This window comes from Formica exsecta, unplaced genomic scaffold (assembly GCF_003651465.1).
Source record: "Formica exsecta isolate Colony F162 unplaced genomic scaffold, ASM365146v1 scaffold591, whole genome shotgun sequence".
NCBI classification, from domain to species: Eukaryota; Metazoa; Arthropoda; class Insecta; order Hymenoptera; family Formicidae; genus Formica; species Formica exsecta.
Genome location: NW_021853185.1, coordinates 726,515 through 746,472, shown reverse-complemented (window position 1 = coordinate 746,472; position 19,958 = coordinate 726,515). Strand labels below are relative to the sequence as shown.

General features: G+C 38.2%; 1 protein-coding gene across 1 annotated transcript in view; it reads left to right on the top strand.

Annotated features, from left to right (window-relative positions):
* The window catches only part of LOC115242388 (diacylglycerol O-acyltransferase 1), an 89,210-nt gene extending 70,052 nt beyond the window's left edge, over window positions 1-19,158 (top strand). Inside the window, exons 9-13 of the mRNA XM_029818643.1 lie at window positions 7,477-7,521; window positions 13,749-13,927; window positions 17,875-18,025; window positions 18,456-18,860; window positions 18,913-19,158. Coding sequence (XP_029674503.1) covers window positions 7,477-7,521; window positions 13,749-13,927; window positions 17,875-18,025; window positions 18,456-18,632 — 552 coding nt within the window. The 3' untranslated portion in view covers window positions 18,633-18,860; window positions 18,913-19,158. The remainder of the gene's footprint in view (window positions 1-7,476; window positions 7,522-13,748; window positions 13,928-17,874; window positions 18,026-18,455; window positions 18,861-18,912) is intronic.
* Window positions 19,159-19,958: the final 800 nt, after the last annotated feature.

Sequence of the window (19,958 nt, the reverse complement as noted above, 5' to 3'; positions counted from 1 at the left end):
GTAGCGATTACGACAGTCACGTCCCCGATGGAGCGTCCAGCTGGTGCTGAGAGACGCTCTCTCTCTCTTTCTCTCTCTCTCTCTCTCTCTCTCACTTCCTTTTCCTTCATCTTTCTCCTTCGTCGTTCCCCAAAGAGACTCGAAGGAAACGCTTAAACGGGACGCACCGTGGTTGGAAACATCGGCATCCTTTCGCCTCTCTCGCAAAGCACTCGAAATCGCAATATCGACCGAACGCAAAGTAATTGCCACTGCTGCTAGTTAATGCAGGGAAGTTAATATCGGAATCGAACTATTTCTTTGGCTATTTCGATTTCTTTCATTCCCGAACGCTTTTCGCGCTCGTTTCGCGCGCTATTCTTTCTTCGCTCGGCGACAAATTGGATTTGATAATCGCGAGTAGCGATTACGACAGTCACGTCCCCGATGGAGCGTCCAGCTGGTGCTGAGAGACGACGTACGCTTCCCTCGGATTTAACCCGGCGTGGTATATCATTGTCACCCGGCGCGGATGTCACGAGGGTGACAAGAGGAAGGGGATCGGGAGCGGGAGGGAGATCGAGACGTCCCCGATGGAGCGTCCAGCTGGTGCTGAGAGACGACGTACGCTTCCCTCGGATTTAACCCGGCGTGGTATATCATTGTCACCCGGCGCGGATGTCACGAGGGTGACAAGAGGATCGGGAGCGGGAGGGAGATCGAAATTAAGAAATCTACAAGGATATTGCTTCCCTCGGGTCGCGAGATCGAGAAGAGGGAGAAGAGGGGGAAATTGATAATATTGCGGAGATGATACTTTGTCGGAGGGTAATCACTTTTTACCGGCGTGCTCCAGACTTGAGCCTCGTTATTCTTATAAGGCGGAATGAATGGATGAGAAGGAGAGTCGGCACTGCGCGCGACCGGAAATCCTCACGATTTCCTCTGGCAAGCGGACGATTAACCCTTCCAGCGCTAAGGGAATCCGTCGCATTGCGCCTGCTTAGTACCAACGTGTACTTTCGCATGGACGATTTTTCACGTGCCCAACGTGAATTCAAACGTAATTCTGTACACTTTTTATTTACTTATTGCTTTATTTTTGTATCATTTTCTACCTTTCATATTTCTTTTCCTTTTTTTATTTTCTATTTGCGGAATATAGAAATTTGTCTATAATCATTAATGTGATAATATCTCTTGCAATTCAACGGCATTAATACTGTGAATGAGTCCTTTACATTGCGAAAATACAAGGATAATTACCGGCTCTTCCGTAGGTTCCGCCTACAGGATTGTGCGGTATTTCACTCTGCTGATCGATTGAGCAATCGAGGAGTGGCAGGGAGAGTGCATCAAGTTTTGGCTTATCGGCTTACGGCACACTGCAGCTTAAAGGGATAAGCGTTTAAAGGATTTTTGGGAGTGCGTTGAAAGTGATTATTACCACAAAAAACATGCGGTTTTATGATGGTTAGCGGTAGAACGTATGTTGTATCCATCTCCTAACATACTCTATATATTTGCCATTTATAATTTAACGCATTATATGTATTTAATCTAACACATAATATATATTCTAAAAAAAATATAGAAAGCAAGAAAGAGAGAAATTTTTCTGAAAAAATAGAACGTGGAGAAAAAACACTGTCAAAAATTTAATTAAGAACTTGTAAATATTTAAATGTGAATCGTTTATTTAGAAAAAATTTTAGTTATGCGCGAATTTAACGTTCCTTTATATATCTTTATCTATTTTTCTCGCGTATTGAATCAAAGTGCAAGGGTCAAGAAGCAACGAATCGAGAAAAGCTGCGCAACATGCATACCATTCGCCTATTGTTCGTTTTTCTTGCTGTCGGCAAGATTCCAGACACTTGACCAACGTTGTCGAAGCGGAATTCGCAGAATACCGGAAGCCGGTCGCACCTTCTTGTATCGAAATTGCTAGCGATATGCGTTCGCCGACCGGGCGAAAGTTCCGCGCCGAGTTATGACGCTGCAAAAATTCTTTCGATCCGTGCCCCGTGATAGGCGAGCAAAAATAAAATGCCGTCGAGGCGGCAGCTAACAAGTAAAATCGCTGGTGAGACTGCACGTGACTCGAGAATCACCAGGAATCGGACTTTTGCGAAAGTGAGCGCGTATGCTTTTGCCGCCGAGTTTTTTCTTTTTAAGGCTCGAAGAGGCCTGAGCGCATTTCGTGTTTAATCCTCTTTTCACAATTTCGACATTTCAGCATATCAAGTTACATAACTTTTTTCTCACTTTCTCTTTAACGTATTACTTCAATCTTTTCTAAAAATTTCAATCTAAAAATTTTTCTACTGAAATTTGTGTTTATCTATAAAGAAACTGTTCAACTTTGTCGTTGTATAAACCATTTTCGAATAATTACATTGTCTGATCAAGACTTTAGTGTTATTCCAAAGTTTGGAAATCCGCTCACGTTATTACAACCAGCCGCTTAACGTTTAACAGCGAAACGTGCTCGCTAAAAGACCGAAAAGCGAGGGGAAGTTTTATTGGCAGCGTATCTTTGCCGAGGCGAAGAATCTCAGGCAGTATTTCTTCGACTTTTAACTGACGGCGAAAAGCGGCCGCGAATTGCTCTCGGAATATGCTGCGGAAACGTTTCAATCTTGCAGCGTTCGTGTTCAAAAAGAACGCGAACGAGACGAGATAAAATCTTTATAAAGAAGGGATTCGACTGTCTCGGACTTTTGCGAGAATTGTTGCAGTCCCACGAGCGCGAGTTATTATCTTATTTTTTTCTGGCCTCTCTCTCTCTTCTCTCGGGTGTTTGTCGCGCCAAGGAAAAAGGGGATGCGAAAACGATATTTATTCGACCGCTAACTAGTACCAGAAGACGTCAGTGAATGAAGAACAGCGAGGGCAGTTGTTCGCGGAACCGCGTTTTTGCCGATGCTCCGACACAAAACACTTAAGACCATGTTGAGCGTCTTTTAATTCTATTTGTCTTCCGCTGCAGTCTTCTTCCTGTCTTCTTCAGTAGCGTAGTCTGAAAGTGCGACTGTCAGATCGGAGTAAATATTTTGGGGTCTCCGGAAAGAGAGTTGTGAGTTGAATTCTGAGGATAATTCTCTAGACATTAATTCGCTGAAAAACAGACTTCTCGTGTGATGGAAACAGGGACTCGGTGGAAACTCGCTTGACAACAAGCATCGCTTAAGCTGTTTTTCACATTTTTGATGAGGATATTTTTGACATATTTTTAATGTTAAAAGTAGAAAGTCAGATAAGTAAAAATTTATTTTAAAGGAAAGCTTAAGTAAATGCTTAATCGAATACCTACATCTCATTCAATTTAATCATTACTTTAATTACTTGATTAATTACGACATCGAGTTTGAGTAACAATAACTTCTGTTAGCGTTACGCGTCATTCCGAGTGATGCGATTTTCACTAACATTAATCACTAACATATTTACTTTGAGAACTCGTCGATTTAGATAAACTTCCGAGAATCTCCTATCGATGGATCGATTCGCATCTGCTTCGCTCGTAAAAGCTCTCTCAAGGAGTTACTGGCGTGCGCGATGAAGGATCGTCGAAAGAGCGCGATGTCTACATAAATACCTCTCGTTTGACGTGTGCTATTGTCAGTCGATCAGGATTCAATTCGACGGGGGCGAATTCCCGGTATTTCGAAGACTTTTTCCAGTTGCAGAACAAAGTATTCGCGAATGCAAAGCCGTAAATCTCTCGGTGCTAATTGAAACGAAAGAAACGACTGGCGATGACGAGGGGCCGTTTCCTTGATACCGAGAATCTTTTCTAGCTTCCTTCTTTTTTCTGTCCGCGTTTATCTTTCATTTTTCTCATCTTCTTTCGCATTCCGCAACGTGTATATTTATCGCGAATGCCACGAGTAGCACTTATTTCCATTCCGTGAAAAGGATGAGAATGCTCAACTGTATCAACGTCGAGTAAAGATGACAGGAAAGGGGCTTGAAGAGGGAGGTGTCGCGAGAAGGTATTAGTGCATTGTTGCAACTTCGCTCGCGGCTTTCAGATATATTGGCATATTTTCTCGCATTGATATTTAATGTCTCACTAAATTTAACTTACCAACATCCAGCGAGTATGTTATTGACATCGTTGCAATCATAACACGCGTCTGCATGTAGATTTTGAATTATATTATTATTTATATATCTATAAATTTATAAATTTTTTTTTTTTTTTTACGACATGTATGAGAATCATAACGTGTGGTTGAGGGGCATTGTACTTTCTTTTGGGGCGCGGGTTTCTAGTCCATATTAAAAAACCAATGCTTTGATCGCGTTCCACGAGTGCAGCGGAAACAAAATAGAGATAAAAAGAGAATAAGAAAGAAGAGGAAGAAATGGCCCGAACTATCTACGTGAGATGTTTTGGACGCGATCCTCTGAAGGAAAATCCATCCCGCTTTATTTTCAATCCTTAGAACACCCTTTACTTTCCCTTTCCCTTTGTCTCGAGTACCGCTATTCATTCGCAAAGACTCTCTCGAGCCACCGAGCACCTCCGCAACTCCGGACGGAATGCAATCATTTGGAATGCCGTGATTTTGTGAAAATACAAATTCAAATAGCTCGCTTCTTCTTCCGAAGAAGTCTAGATGAACGACTGATAAATCCTGTATGTTTTAAGATTTTTTATCAACAATTATCTCTCTTGCTTTTGCTGCGTGTTTAAAGCACTTCTTTTTATTGCCGTATATTCTTTTAAGGAGCTTTTTTTAATCATTCAATTAAAACACGTAAGAAGACCGTGTTTTATAGCAGATGCGCCGCGCAAGCCGAGCTCACCACTTGTCCCGGCTTGTAATTATCAGACCGCGTAAAGTATCGCGGCCTCATTAAACCGAGCTGTAAAGTTGGCGCTAAGGAAACATGAAATTCTCGTTGGGACAACTTGTTGCTGTCGTAAAAAAATCATTTTCTCCAGGATGTAAGCGTTTGTTTACGATGCAGTTCTTAAATTTTATCGCCACTCGCTTGAATCGCACTTTTTTTAAGCCAGTAATTCGTCGCAATTAGTTTCCAGACCTCTACTTGTAACTGCAAAAGCATTGCAATAAGCGAACACATTACTATAAAGTGTACAAATGGATGAAGTAGTGTGCGTTAATCGTTTCATGTGTTATATATTGATTTGTGTGCATTACCAGAGATAATAGCATCATTCTCTATTTCGCCTTTGTCGTTTTTCTATTTAATTTGTTGCAACGATGACACAAACACGAATGATTCAATTAATATCATGATATTACCACAATGTATATGCTGCAGAATATTAAATGTAATAATGACTATACATATCATGATAATTGCAATTATCCTGATCCAGTTCTATACGTTTTGTTGTCATTAAATCTGCTATTTGTTTTCAAATTGGGAAGTAAAATGCATTGTCCCGATATTTAATTCTGAATATTATTTCTGGATATTACATATAATATATAAATCTCTCATAAACATATATACACGCATGCACGCACGCTCGTACGTAATAAAAACGAGTTGCGTTTAACAATATAAATAAAAATATTTTAGTTAAATAGCATTTTATCAAAAATTATGTCGCAGAAGATTTATTTATATTTAATATGTGTGATGTATAATTGTGTAGTGAATATACAAGTTGTACGTATACTGAAATGCACACACATACAATTTGTTACATGAAATATGTATTTCAAGACTCGTGATTTTTGTTTATATTCAACGAAGATGCCACTTTTTTTAAAGGCATACGCGCGACCATTGACGCGTACATATACGCGATAATGACGTGTTGAAGTCGCGACGAAGCTCCAAAGTATTTATTTGCAAACCTGTTATACAAGCGCGGGGCTGGCTGTTGCAGCATTCGAAGGGACCTCTCGACAACCGCCACTTAAGCGGAACATCGGAGGGACGGTTCCCTTCCCTTGTGTTCAATTAGCGCGCTAGCGCACGAAATATCAATTCCATCGGTGGAAAGCTTCTCGTTCAACATACATAAACCGAGTGCAAATATGAATGAGGAAAAGGAAACTCTCGGATGTCTTCGCTCAGTGACGAAGCTATTGTTAAGTCAAATTAAAAGTTAGTTTTTTAATTTAATAACGCGCCTTCAGTTAACAGTGCCTGGATTTCCGTTAAACTTTGCTGATTAATTCTATATCATTTGGATCCGAATATTAAATTTTATTTTGTCCGACATTTTAGAAATTCTATTTCAGGGAAATGCAGTTTATTTCAATTTGTAATACATCTTAACTTGTGTTGAGATATAAATGATACGATTAAAAATAGAGTTAAATTGATATTCATTGTTCGCATATTAAAACATAGGTAAATCCACAAAATAGTTTATTAATAAAGTGGTTTTTGTCTTTAAAATAATATTATTCTAAAATCGCGATCTGTAAATTAATAAAATAGTACATGATATTTAGATTTGATTTTATATTAACAATTAAATAATTTTCATGTTTATATAAGAAACACTTGACGTCAAATTAAAAGCAGGGACACTACTGATACACTTTGAAAGATAAAGCAGTTAAATCAAAATACTTTGAAATGATACTTTCTAAAAAAAAAAATATTTAAAATATTTAAAATATTTAAAATTTTAAAATAAACAAGAGGATTATTTTTTAAATACGATCATAAATATTGGATATCTAATAATAACCGGATTAAACGATTGAAATGTAATGATCAAATTATCGATTTTATCTTTGTGATGATTAATAATTTTTCACGAATATTATTTAAAAATTTAGTATCCGCTATTAATATTTATCATATCTATATTCTTGATCTATGCACGATTATCTTCGATTTTTCGGAGATATTGGAGAGATGACTGTCAAAACAAAAATTCCTCACAAAACAATGTTTCTCAAATAAAAATAGAAGCGATATATCATACAACCGCATTTTTTCGATTCGCGGATTAAATATTGCGGTTTGCTTTCTGGATGCATGACGTTAATCTAATTTCGCATATATGTGTGTGTGTGTGTGTGTGTGTGTATGGACGTTTGCACGAAAATAAACCTTCAATTGTACTGCGGCAAAGCATAGCGCGTTGTACAGAGACGGGTATAAATACTGCATCCTTTCAAAAGAATTGACGATTCATTGATTCGATTTAACTGCAACGCGCAGCCCAAAATTTCCATCGCGGCGTACAATCACGATATTTTTTTGCGGATTCCGGAATTGTGCGACGTGCGAAATAATTCAGCCACAGCGATCTTACAGTTGGTATTTACAATTTTAAATCCAATTAAAGAAAGTAATATTTTGTCGTTGGTTCCGCTCTCAATATGTTTCGTCTTCTCACAAATACCCGGCCTCCAACTTTGTATTTGTTTTGCGTTCAGCTTTAAAGCATATCTGCTTAATTCCTAGCCCCCTCTTTCTCTTAACGTTTCTCATGTATTTATCTTCTACATTAATAATTTCGTACCTCTCTCGTTTGCGTTGCAGAATATGGACGTAGCCAAGGCCTCCGAGCGTCTTCTCAAGTTAGCGGTGAGTATACACATGTATCTATATATTTGCTTGCAAATTTATAAGCGCGTACCGGGTGTGTCCGAAATACATTATAAGTCAAATATATTATAAGTCAAATACATTATAAGACTTCTCTGTCGTCACGTAGACAAGCATCGTATGACTCGAAAATATTAAATATTACTCAATTAATGTAAACGTATACTGGCTACATGAAATATTATTAAACGTTATTTTAACGTAAAATCTTTCTTTCAGCGATTCTTTAAGCTCGTCGTCATATTGATACCGTTCACACGCGAACGTACTTTATTTGCGAAACTGTATAGATAGATACTTCCAATTTTTCGCGCTAGATTTTCCTCTCTTTTTCTACAACACACCTTTTACGAGGAAAGTCTCGAGGCAATATTTGCGAATTCAATCTCTTCCCTTCCGCAATAGAACGCAGTTTCCACCTGAACTTTGCCACGACTACACGAGTTCATTCGACAGCTAGAATGCGAGACAGAGAAAACTCATATCGAACTACGTGTCGTCGATAAATGCCGTGCTTAATACAACGCCTTATAAATCCATTCGTTGCATAAGTTTGCGAGCCGGCACCAGCTTTCTTAGTACGAATATTCCAACAAGAATAATCCAGAATATGTAAAACAAAGTTTTTGGTTGGATAATACATATTATTCGGGAATATTTGGGATCGTTAATGAAGATTGCTTTGTCACGATATAACTGTATTTTGCAGATGCTCTTAATTCTCAATTAATTTACTACTTACACTGTTCCTGCGTGTGCCACATTTTTTATGTGGATAGAGCGTAAGAGATGGTTAACTTCAATGTTCTCGGTTACAACTCTTTGCTTTACTATAACTTGGATCTGTTGCATGTTGGAAAATAAACGAAGTTGTCTATGGAAATGTGAAATAGAAATGTTGTGTTCCTCTTCAAAGAAGAGTACGTCTGAAAAAAAGAATATATATATATATATAGAAAGAGAGAAAGAGAGGGGAGGAGGAGATTTTGTAAGAGCTCCAGGCGTTCGCGGAAAGTACGCCGGAATCTATGAATTCCTGATTTAAGTTTCGTCGTGCATCGGCCGTATTCCTGACGCTTCCGGGTAAAATATGCACGTTCGACGATGGAAAAAGGTCGTTTGTCGCCAAGTCCGCAGGGAGATCGATACACAACGATACGCGCCGAAGATGTTGTTTTGATACTTTCGATTCACCTGCTTTCTGTACCGCTAATACAAGCAGTTGCTAGAAAGCGAATGTCAAAATAATAAATCTATCTAAGAGAATATAATTCTTTTCACTAATTGGATATCTATTTATAGAATTTAAAGAAGAGAGATTTACTTATTTTAAACGATAACTTCTTTGTTGAATTTATAAAGTCAATTTTTCCTTTCAACCATTTTAATCTCTAAAGTATTGGTAATCTTCGAAAGACATTTCCTTCGAGACTATTTGAAATTAGCTTGACATTATGGAAGATTAATTCCTCTCGATATTCAAACAGTCTCTATTTTTCATATTTTAAATTCCGATATCCGCAGAAAATGTACGATTGTTTTAGAACATTCTCGGCGCATTGGGAATATACGTGACGCAAGAAAAAAAAAAAAAAAGAAAGAAAAAAGAAGAACCGATATGCAAAGGTTTGTTCATGCGAATGCTGTAGCGCTCATCGTGTCTTTTTATTCGTGTTTTCCTTGCAGCGCCGACACGCTCTGCTACTCTTCGACGTTCAGACTGGGACCGAGCTATTCTGCGTTCGCGTCCGTTCGTTCGACGTTGCTCGTTATTCTCTCGTTAGCTCGAATGCTTCGGATCGGAACTAGCCGGTCGTAGTGTTTCGAATGCTGGACGGAGTCCAGTGAACCGAATTCAATTATATAAATTCGTCCCAAAGCGACTGTCCTCGGGAGTGTGTAGCGGCGCGCGCGACGGACTTTCCCGTCGCGTCCGGCCAGTTGGTAGATGTCGATTATTCGCGATTAAAACGGTAGACTGGTGGTCGTGCATGGCTGAGTTTTGTTATGAAAGTTTCGCGTTAATTGAGCCGGCTGTACTGTTAATTATTGATCCACTCGTCGATTCGTGCCGCCGACTTTTTCCGTCGAGACGCGCGATCCAGATAACTGTGATATGAAATAAATATAAACTTGTTTATGGAAAAATTTAATATGCACGCGCACGTTGATTGTACAGATAGTATATTATTATTCCGTCGTAGTGCATAATCCGACCGTATTTGTTTAATCCGTTTTATCTAGCTTGATCTGTGATGCGTGAATATAAAAAACGCGTTGATACGTGTTGATATGAGAACTTAGATACTGGAGATCGAATACGGTACTAGAATAAATTTAAGCGCGAAGCAAAATTAAAAATCTTGTCGAAAAATAGATTTCTCTTCAATCCCAGAATTCTTTTGAAACAGAGTAAAGCGATAAAATTGTGGATAATAAAAGCATCGGCTAAAAAAGAGCGAAGAAAATCCCTCAGCGCGTTCTTTAATAACGTATGAAGGGAGGAAAGGTGGGGCGGCTCATTAGCCCCGGGGCAAAATTAATTTTGCCACGAAAAAAATAGATTTTTTTTTCCGCTAAATCAAAGGTTGCTCATTCGCGATGGTAAATTATTTGTTTTTGCGCGCGTGCGTAGAAAAAATAATTGTTTACCGAGATCGTCTCTCTCGATCTTTCGCGCACAGTCTTACTTTTCGTTTGCACCGCAAATAGCCGCGGGGGATCGTGGACTTTGGGACGCGTGTGACCGTCGAGGGTTAATTGCGGTTCTTATATACGAAGTCGGCCCGAGGGTGGCGTCGAAGAAACGGGACGGAACTGCAATGCGGGACGGGACTTTAATCTCGTCGTAATGGGAAAACGCAATTTTCCCGCAGTCCAACGAGGTCCTTCCTCTCTTCTTTCTCTTTATCTCTGTCCCTTCCTTCCTCGTGGCTCGATCTCGCCTTTTATACACGCCCGCGCTCTTCGCGCGCCCTTCGCGCGTCAGTGCTTCATTCCGAAATCTCTTTGCCTTTGAAAATCATCCGAAGTGTACAAAACGACAATTATAACGGCACCGCCGCCGCGCGGTCTCTTCGTCGCTTTTACCTGTCGATTGGTTGCGCAAAGGCTGCGCATAACGATGGATACGATCTAATTTTCGACGTGCAATTCTCGACGATGCAGAAGATATTTGCGCATCAATAAACATAGGATAATGGACGTTACATTTGACGTAGGGGAATCATAGCGAGACGTATTAATAACACTGTTACTCTTACATTATTTTTCGATAGTGATACATGGGAGAATAGTCATCGAATATTCGCCATCGATCAATATCTATCTCCGGTACTAAAATTTTTTCTACATAGTCTAGAAGTTTGATTATTCAACATTTGCATACTTATTCGTGAAATTTAGCTCCACTCTTTTACTCGCAGGCCAATAGCTGGCTTTTGATAAAGTTAAAAGATTCAATCCGCTCGTATTTACATATTCTCTATCCCAACCATTATATTACTGGGGGGGTGGGGGGGGGGTATGTCTTTCATATATTAATATCTTTCGAGAGACCTGGTAAGCGTAAACGTATCTGATAGACAGGCACACGTCAAGCGTTCTCGGGACACGAAGGGAGAATGGCAGTTGAAGAAGAGGATGAGGGAGGGTCACTGATGGAAAAGAAAATGGAAAATATCGATTACCAACATAATGCGATACACGCGGTTAAGCAGGTCGACTTATATACTCTCGTACTTTTTTTTCCGCGACGACTACTAATGACGCGGATACCGCGTATCGATACGCGCATGTAGAAAATCCTGCCGCGCCTTGTAATCCGATATTCTTGCATTATCGATGAAAATCGACTGCCGGATGGTATACGTAAGCCAAGCACGCATTAATGTTATGCAGCCGGTGATGGGATCAAGCACGAATCGGACGATATTGCTGGTTTCTTGCGCGGGGATCGATGTTTGAGCCGCGCATCAATATGAATGAACGCTTTCCTGTTCGCGCATTTCGCGCACGTCGTTTGGTAGACTTTGCTGATCTCAATATTAGATCTTGTATATCTATATCAATATAATCTGTATACGACTTGACGAGGAAAAAATCAATTTCTGATTCGAAGTTTCTTTAAGATAGAAAAGAAATGGTGACAGTGTATATTTGCATTGTGAAATTTAAATTTTTTCCGAAAGACTTTTGAATCCAAAGATTGTTACGTGTATATACCAAGATTTGAACTACAAATAAAAGTTAGCAATTGAAATTTGCAAAAATTGACGACATATAAATATAGACGAGAATTTGAAAGATTGAATTATCTTGAAATCGATAATTTTCCGTTTTCAAAGTTTCTTACTACCGAGAAAATGCCGTGCACATATTCTGCTTTGTCGCGTTTGTGATCGGCAATATTTTGCATCTCTCATATAACTCCTTGAAGAGAAAGCGTTTCCTTTTTAGATAGCCTGTGGCCAAAGAGACGGCTTAAAGTTTACCGCTTTTCCCTTTGTGGTATCGTCGACATGTCTCAAACGATTCACTGGCTTCTGGTCTGTCCCTCATTTTCTTCTCTCTATCTCTTTCTTTCTTCGCACTACGTCTCTGTCTTCCTCTTTTTCCTACAGTAGCATCCCCGAGTAAACGAAATTAAAACGCCGAGGTAAGTTTTCCGGAAGAGGCTGCCAGGAAGCGGGAGGAAGGGCTTTCTGTCCTTTTTTCGTGAAAGTGCCGCGGATGCCTTGCGGCGCAAGAGACTTGACCTTTGTGCTTGGCAACATTATTAAGTCCTTTGCCTTGTGCGAGAGAGCTCTACGGAAGCACGCGGATGATACCGGTGACTCGGCGGCCCCGAAATGGCATCCGAAACGAAACAACTTCGGAATTCTTTGCCATAAAAGTCGAAAGAAATTTTTGCGAAAGTATTCGTCTGATGTTAGATCGAGTCCATATTTATTTTTTTTCTGCGTCGCTCTTTGATGTGAAAGCATTTATTTCAGTTGTCATTTCACCACGAGATCAACACGTGTCGCGGTATAAAAAGAAATAGTCAATCTTAATGTGGAGATAAAAGATAAAAAAGTGACACAATGGCGATATATAATATATTACTCTTTTTTCTTTAATCTTTCAATAACATTAAGAAAAGGAGGATTATTAAGAAAATGGATAAAAACTTTTAGAGCTGCATCATATTATATATAAGTGCGCGATAAATGATCAAAGACTCGGTCTAAGTTACTTATTTCCATTAAAACGTAATTAAAGAAATAGACGGGATACTTTATAAGTTCGTTATATAGTTGCTTCACTTTTATCTCTGCAGATGCGTAAATAATATCGCAACACATCTTTCTTTTTGCACGTCGATCATATACTCGTTTTAGTTAATTTTTTCCGACGTCATCTCGAGGCATTGCATTTTGTTCAATCTATTAAAAACGTGACATATAATGAAAGAGAGAGAAAGAGCTTCAACGATCTTTCTCTACTTTTCCATTAATTGTGGCACCTTCTCGCGCCGTATGTATTATCTCTTTTACACACGTGTTTCTCATTCGCAAATTTTATAAGAAATTTTTATGCAAACTTTTGACAAAGATATAATATAAAGAAATATAAAATTACTTTTTTTTAATAAACAATATGTTTTAGTTCTGAATAAATTTAAAGATTTTTTAAAATATATTGATAAAAAATATCTTATTTTATAATGCTTATTTAGAATTTTATAGTTGAGTATAAAATTATTGATTATTTAAGAGATTTAATAGATCTAAAATTATATAACATTCCATGTTCAGAGTATTTTTTCACGAATGTAGTAGAAATTAAGAAAAGTTATAAAATAGTTAGAAAAAGTTAGAAAATTCCGATACATCCTGCTACAGAAAACTTACATCGCGTTCTCGAAATAAAATTCTAAATATATTTTTGGATCAGATGGAATGGAATCATGTTCTTGATATAGCAATACATTAGAACTTGATATTTTTGTCTTATAATTGGGACTTTATTTTCGAAACGGAACAATCGGAATTCTAAGCTTATAAAATATTGAAGTAATTTTCGGATCAAGCAGAATCTATTTCTATTCTTGGCACACAAGTTATCTTTTTGCACTCAGCTATTTTTCTTTAATTCGATCATAAATTACGCGATTATTGTGCAAGTTTGAGTCTTATATAAGCCAAAAATCTTTATTGTTCCAGATACCGAATCATTTGGTGTGGCTTTGTTTCTTCTACTTGATATTTCATTCTTTTTTCAACTTGATGGGCGAGCTGCTGCATTTCGCAGATCGAAATTTTTACTGCGACTGGTGGAACGCAAACAATATCGATACATTTTGGAGAACTTGGAACATGCCGGTGCATCGCTGGGCTGTGCGGTGAGTAAAACGATTTTTATTTATAACAACGTTTAATATCAGCAGCTTTTGGTTTTGATTACTGTTTTAGATTAATCTAAAATAATTTTTCGAGTTCAATAAAAGTATTATAAGTTTAATTTTAAATCTGAAGCATTAAATGAGTCTCTAGAGTTTTTTCGCGTTCTCGAAATAAAATTCTAAACATATTTTTGGATCAGATGGAATGGAATCATGTTCTTGATATAGCAATACATTAGAACTTGATATTTTTGTCTTATAATTGGGACTTTATTTTCGAAACGGAACAATCGGAATTCTAAGCTTATAAAATATTGAAGTAATTTTCGGATCAAGCAGAATCTATTTCTATTCTTGGCACACAAGTTATCTTTTTGCACTCAGCTATTTTTCTTTAATTCGATCATAAATTACGCGATTATTGTGCAAGTTTGAGTCTTATATAAGCCAAAAATCTTTATTGTTCCAGATACCGAATCATTTGGTGTGGCTTTGTTTCTTCTACTTGATATTTCATTCTTTTTTCAACTTGATGGGCGAGCTGCTGCATTTCGCAGATCGAAATTTTTACTGCGACTGGTGGAACGCAAACAATATCGATACATTTTGGAGAACTTGGAACATGCCGGTGCATCGCTGGGCTGTGCGGTGAGTAAAACGATTTTTATTTATAACAACGTTTAATATCAGCAGCTTTTGGTTTTGATTACTGTTTTAGATTAATCTAAAATAATTTTTCGAGTTCAATAAAAGTATTATAAGTTTAATTTTAAATCTGAAGCATTAAATGAGTCTCTAGAGTTTTTTTTTAAATTTTTTACGCTTTGCTGAACGATTATTCTTGAAATGTCGATAATTGGTTTGCGAATATTGATATTTTTTGTACCAAGCATTAATTATTAACATCTTTCTAGGAAATATTGATTATTGCTATTTTCAGAAATGCAATATCGTGATTAAATTTTTGAAATATTCGTAATTAAGCGAACAGACTTATTTTAACGATAATTCATTTCGAAGTTATTAAGAATAGATATCATCGAGTTATAATCGAGAACGCCATTTATTATTATGAATCAAGAGAGACTTAATACAATTGTGAAACTTCACCGCGATGCAATCAGATTCGCAAGAAGTGCATGCGGTTAGATGTTTCCAATTCATGGAAACTTCTCTTTCTTTTCATAGATCAGACGGGGATGCCAGACATTCGCGAGAAATGTAATTAAATCTTCTTAAAGCGGAGCATACTTGTTAACGAAGTTTAATCCCGGTTAGATAGAACAGAGAAAGAGTCGATCAAAGGTCCGGCATGCAGCGAGAGGCGACGGCCTTCATCTCTTTTACTTCCTGTCTCTCATCTCTCTTTCTTGCACCCCTGCGCTATTTACCCTCGCCATCTCTACGCTTCGTAATACCCGGCCTCTCGCGTACCTTCTGCTCCGTAGAAGGAAAAACTTTCGACGCTTTACTCCGCGCACTTTACACCTTTGACTCGGCTGTGTAGGGGTAACATGATTATGTAATAACGCAATACGCGTCTCGCTGAGGTTATTTCGCAGCTATGACCGTCATTTCAACGCGGAACACTCCGTGTATCGCCTTAGTAACGTCAGCGCATCTTACCAATTACGTAAAAACATCAGCCGAAGAAAGAAAATTGTCATGTTGCGCTAGCTATCTAATATTTTTTGTACAAAGGGGACCTTAATTTTATTAAATTTTTTAAATTACAGAGCTCTATTTATCTACGTATATTCGATTAAATTCTGTAGAATAAATAATATTCATTTTATACATATTATTGATACATATTATTAATATGTTTATTATTTATTTGAATTTTTTGCTATCGAAATTGCAAGAACAATTCGATTGTTTGATTATTCGTGCATGTATAAACTTTTATATTTCATATGGGACGCGTGCGTTATTATATATAACACGTTTTTGAGAGATAACATCTTGTTATTTTACAAGAATAAGTTTTCGCGCGCGTACGAAAACCTTTTATTCCGCCTAAAATGTCTACTTCAGCTCATACATCTCGGCTGTCGCCGCCACATTAGATTATACATCCTCCGCTCAATACAATCAACGAACTTCCGAAAGACTTTTCCGGCGGGCCTTCCATCTTCTATACGGTTACCCATCGCACGTGCATCTAACAACTCGGGCCATAGTGACGACCTCCTTTCAAAAGCTTGCGTCGGTTCTTTGTACTTCGAAAGTAGCCCAAAAGAAAGTTTAAATCCCTGTAAAAGTGGCCGTACGAAATTCTTATTATGTGACCGAGAGAAAAGAAAGCCATCAGAATTGCCACGTACAAACTGCACGGCGTTCACCATGAATGTCGTATAAAGAGCCAATATACATCGTACCAGATAGTAGATGTAGATACTACAGATAGTGGATATTCACAAGACATGTACTTCGATTTGTTTAGATGTTATATATATTTTTTATATTTTCGCATCCTGATATTTATTCCTGCGAATTACATCGTGACGAAAATGCTTAATTTTGTTGCGCTAAGAAAAGGGACGTTACTTGAATTAATTATGACAATCGTAAAGCAGTAGCTAACACTGCATAACTAAAACGAGAAGGTCTTATATAAAACGCGACACATCTTTATAAAACGCGACACGTACTGTGAAAATGACCAGCCGTGTTCCCTTTTTAAATGATATAAAAACGAATGAAAATGAGACTCGCTAAAGAGACGCCTCACGAACTTCCAAAGTCTTTTCCCGACGCTCGCGCTTCTTTTTACCTCACGACGCACCTGCTCACTTACGGTCATTTATTCCTTTTTTTTTTCGCACCAACGTAGATACGCAGCTGCAGTTGCAAGCTGCGACTGGCACGCAGCTTATAATACATGCGCAGGGGAGGGAAAGGGGGGAGAAACGGCCGACGTGAAAATGGAAATGCATCGGAGACGACGTCAGACGCATGGAGGTGTATCGTTGTTGACGAGAACGCTGAGGCCGACGACGATCTTTTCAGGTTTGTAATGGGAAAAGCCGATACGCATCGCGATGCGCACTTAAGGCTGTTTATTCCCCGCGGCATTTATAATACCTCTATAACTGAAGATATTCTCGAGCGCCTTGCGCGGAGGAGACGCTCGCCCCGGTTGGAGAAAAAGAAAGGACGAGGACGAGAGGCGCGGAAAAGGCGACGGAATCTCGAGTCCTGGGACCGCGGCAAAACGTGCACGGTCTGAAATCCTCAGAACTGTCGTCGTTCTACCTTTGAATTTTCTTTCCTTCCTCCCGCCTTGTGTCTCCTGGTACTCCTTTTTCCATCTCCGCTTCCCCCTCGTACTCTCGTCTCCTTTCCGATGCACTTCCACCGATAACCAAGCGGCTAACGATTCTTTCCCTCGAGTTGTCTATTTCTCCTTGTCCCGTCATACAAACGAAAACGGTAACGGCAAAGTGTTGCCAATCCGGCGAAACTTTCCTGGATATCGCTTTAATTTCTTGGAGCGAAATTCGCGCCTTTGTCACCATCGTACTTTTTGTCTATCTTATCGGTCTAACAACGTTTCGCGTGTATTCCACGGCACAACCGCCGTCTAAGAGCGCGGATACTATAGAAATGTCTGTTCCCCTTTGTGACGCCGATAATGATATTGTCGGCATAATAGGCGAACGTGCTCCAAATGGATTCCTTGTTATCAGATTTAGAATCAGGATCTTTAATCGATTGAATTGTTTGGAGCATTTTTTATTGGACCGAATGTGTACAGCTTAGCCAGAATACTATGTGGCTAATTTTTTTGTAAAATTTATTGCCGGAAAAGAGCAAAACAGATTTTTTTTTCTTTTCGCACTTTATTTTTGTGAGAAATTTGCAGATGAAAATTTTATTTTATTTTTATTTTAAATATTTTACATTCGAGAGATATATGAATATGTGACATATTTATGTTGCAGACATCTCTATATTCCGATTGTGGAGATGGGCTATAGTAAGACCACGGCGTCGGTGACCGTCTTCTTCATCAGCGCTTTCTTCCATGAATATCTCGTCAGTGTACCCTTGAAGACGTTCAAGATATGGGCTTTTATGGGTATGATGGGACAGGTAAGATTTCCGCGCGTTTACTTCGACTATGTATTGTTGACTGTACAAATATTGACTCTAGCGTCAAGAAATTCTTGTTTATCCTTCAAAAACTGTATGGCTTTAGACAGTTTCAATAACGTTCTGACTTCGAGATCACTATTAATCCTGGGAAATGGATCAGAATTCACTCGAATTCTTAATACTCCAGATAAAAAAATAAATTTAAAAAATATTCTATATTAAATATGTATTAAATTATATGTAATGACCTCAGTTAATATCCCTTATATAGAGATTCCAAGAGATTTTACAGACACTGCAACATTATTCTATAGACTTTTGCATGAAATTACGTTGCGTACTATATCTTGTATGCGCATACAAGATTCATCCTGTCCGCCCTTAAGTACGGAAATTCCGGTCGTGCAACGCTAATTGTTCATTCTAGATACCACTGTCGGTGTTGAGCAAGATGGCGGAGCGATACTGCGGCGCCAGATGGGGCAACATCGTCGTATGGGCAAGCCTCATCATCGGGCAACCACTTTGTATAATGATGTATTACCACGATTATGTTGTAACTCATTTTGGTGAGACTCTAATCGAGGACTATTCTGTGGTATAAGGGAGATAAAAGAAATAAAAACGCGAAAACGGGAGAAGAACTTCTCAAAAAGAAGCTCGCGAGCAATCTATCGCTTTCTTTCGAGGTCATCGATTTTATCAATCGCGTAACTATTCACTTGTATTCTGGAAAAAAGTTCCTCGAATCATCGTCCTGATGATTTCTCTCTGAAAATTCAATAACGATGAATGTGCCTCAGGGTATATGTATAATTGTTCGCGTTGAATACCTGATGATTTCTCTCTGAAAATTCAATAACGATGAATGTGCCTCACGAATGAATGGTGCGTCACGAATGAACGTTAAAACGAAACCATAGTTTCGTGATTGTTTGAAGGTACTATTACATGCATTTAATAAGTATGTTAATATATAAATGTGCTATAAAGTTGTAAATAATTCCCAGTCGATTCGGTATCAGATGTATAGCGGAATTTAATAATTTTTGTACGGTAACTTCTTAATCGCTTCCGCGACGTGGGTGGCACAACTATTGTCAAATAAATAAAATATTTTTTGTATGAGACCTGCGAAATTTTATTTCGTACCTTGGGGATGGTTATGAGGTTATCAGGGTATTATCCTCTCAGCTGGAAACTGAAGAGCTGTCTCATGGATCGTTGAAAGCACAGCTTTTTAAGGGCGCGACCACGCACGTCCTCTTTCCTCACCAATGAAGCAGAAATCATATGTTTGAATTTATTTTTCTTTGATATATTATCCGTAGAGAATGAGAAATTATATCTTCGTTAAAATTTGTATTAGAATATCAAGTTAGGAAATGTATCAGAAAATTATTTTATTTCTTACCATTTTATACCTTTTAAATATCCTTGGAATTCTTTAATTTTCGCATTTTCCAAATTTTTTTTTGTCTTAGAAACGAAGATGATTTTTATCCCAATATTGTGCTAATTTATCATGCAATCTTTTTAAATATTTTATATAACCTGTCACACACAGAGTGAGAGAAAATAAAAAGATGTTTAGGTGAACAACATAGCTGAATAACCCACTGTGGTTACTTGGCGGAGGTAGTTAGGTCACGTCACGAATGAAGAAGCCTAACCCTCGAAAGAAACACTTTGAGTTTCTTTTTCTTCTCTGATGAGTCTGTCTCCCTACGATGGATAAATTAATCATGTTGAAGACTGACGGTAGAAAATACATCTATGTCAGAATGATAGATACAGAGGTAAGATTCGTAAAAAGCGTAAGAATAGCGGCAGAATTCTGCTTTCAAAATAAGTTGTAATCAATTTGCGTTTGTAACAAATTCATATATTTTACAGATTTTCGTAGAATTGATAATGTATTATTTAAACG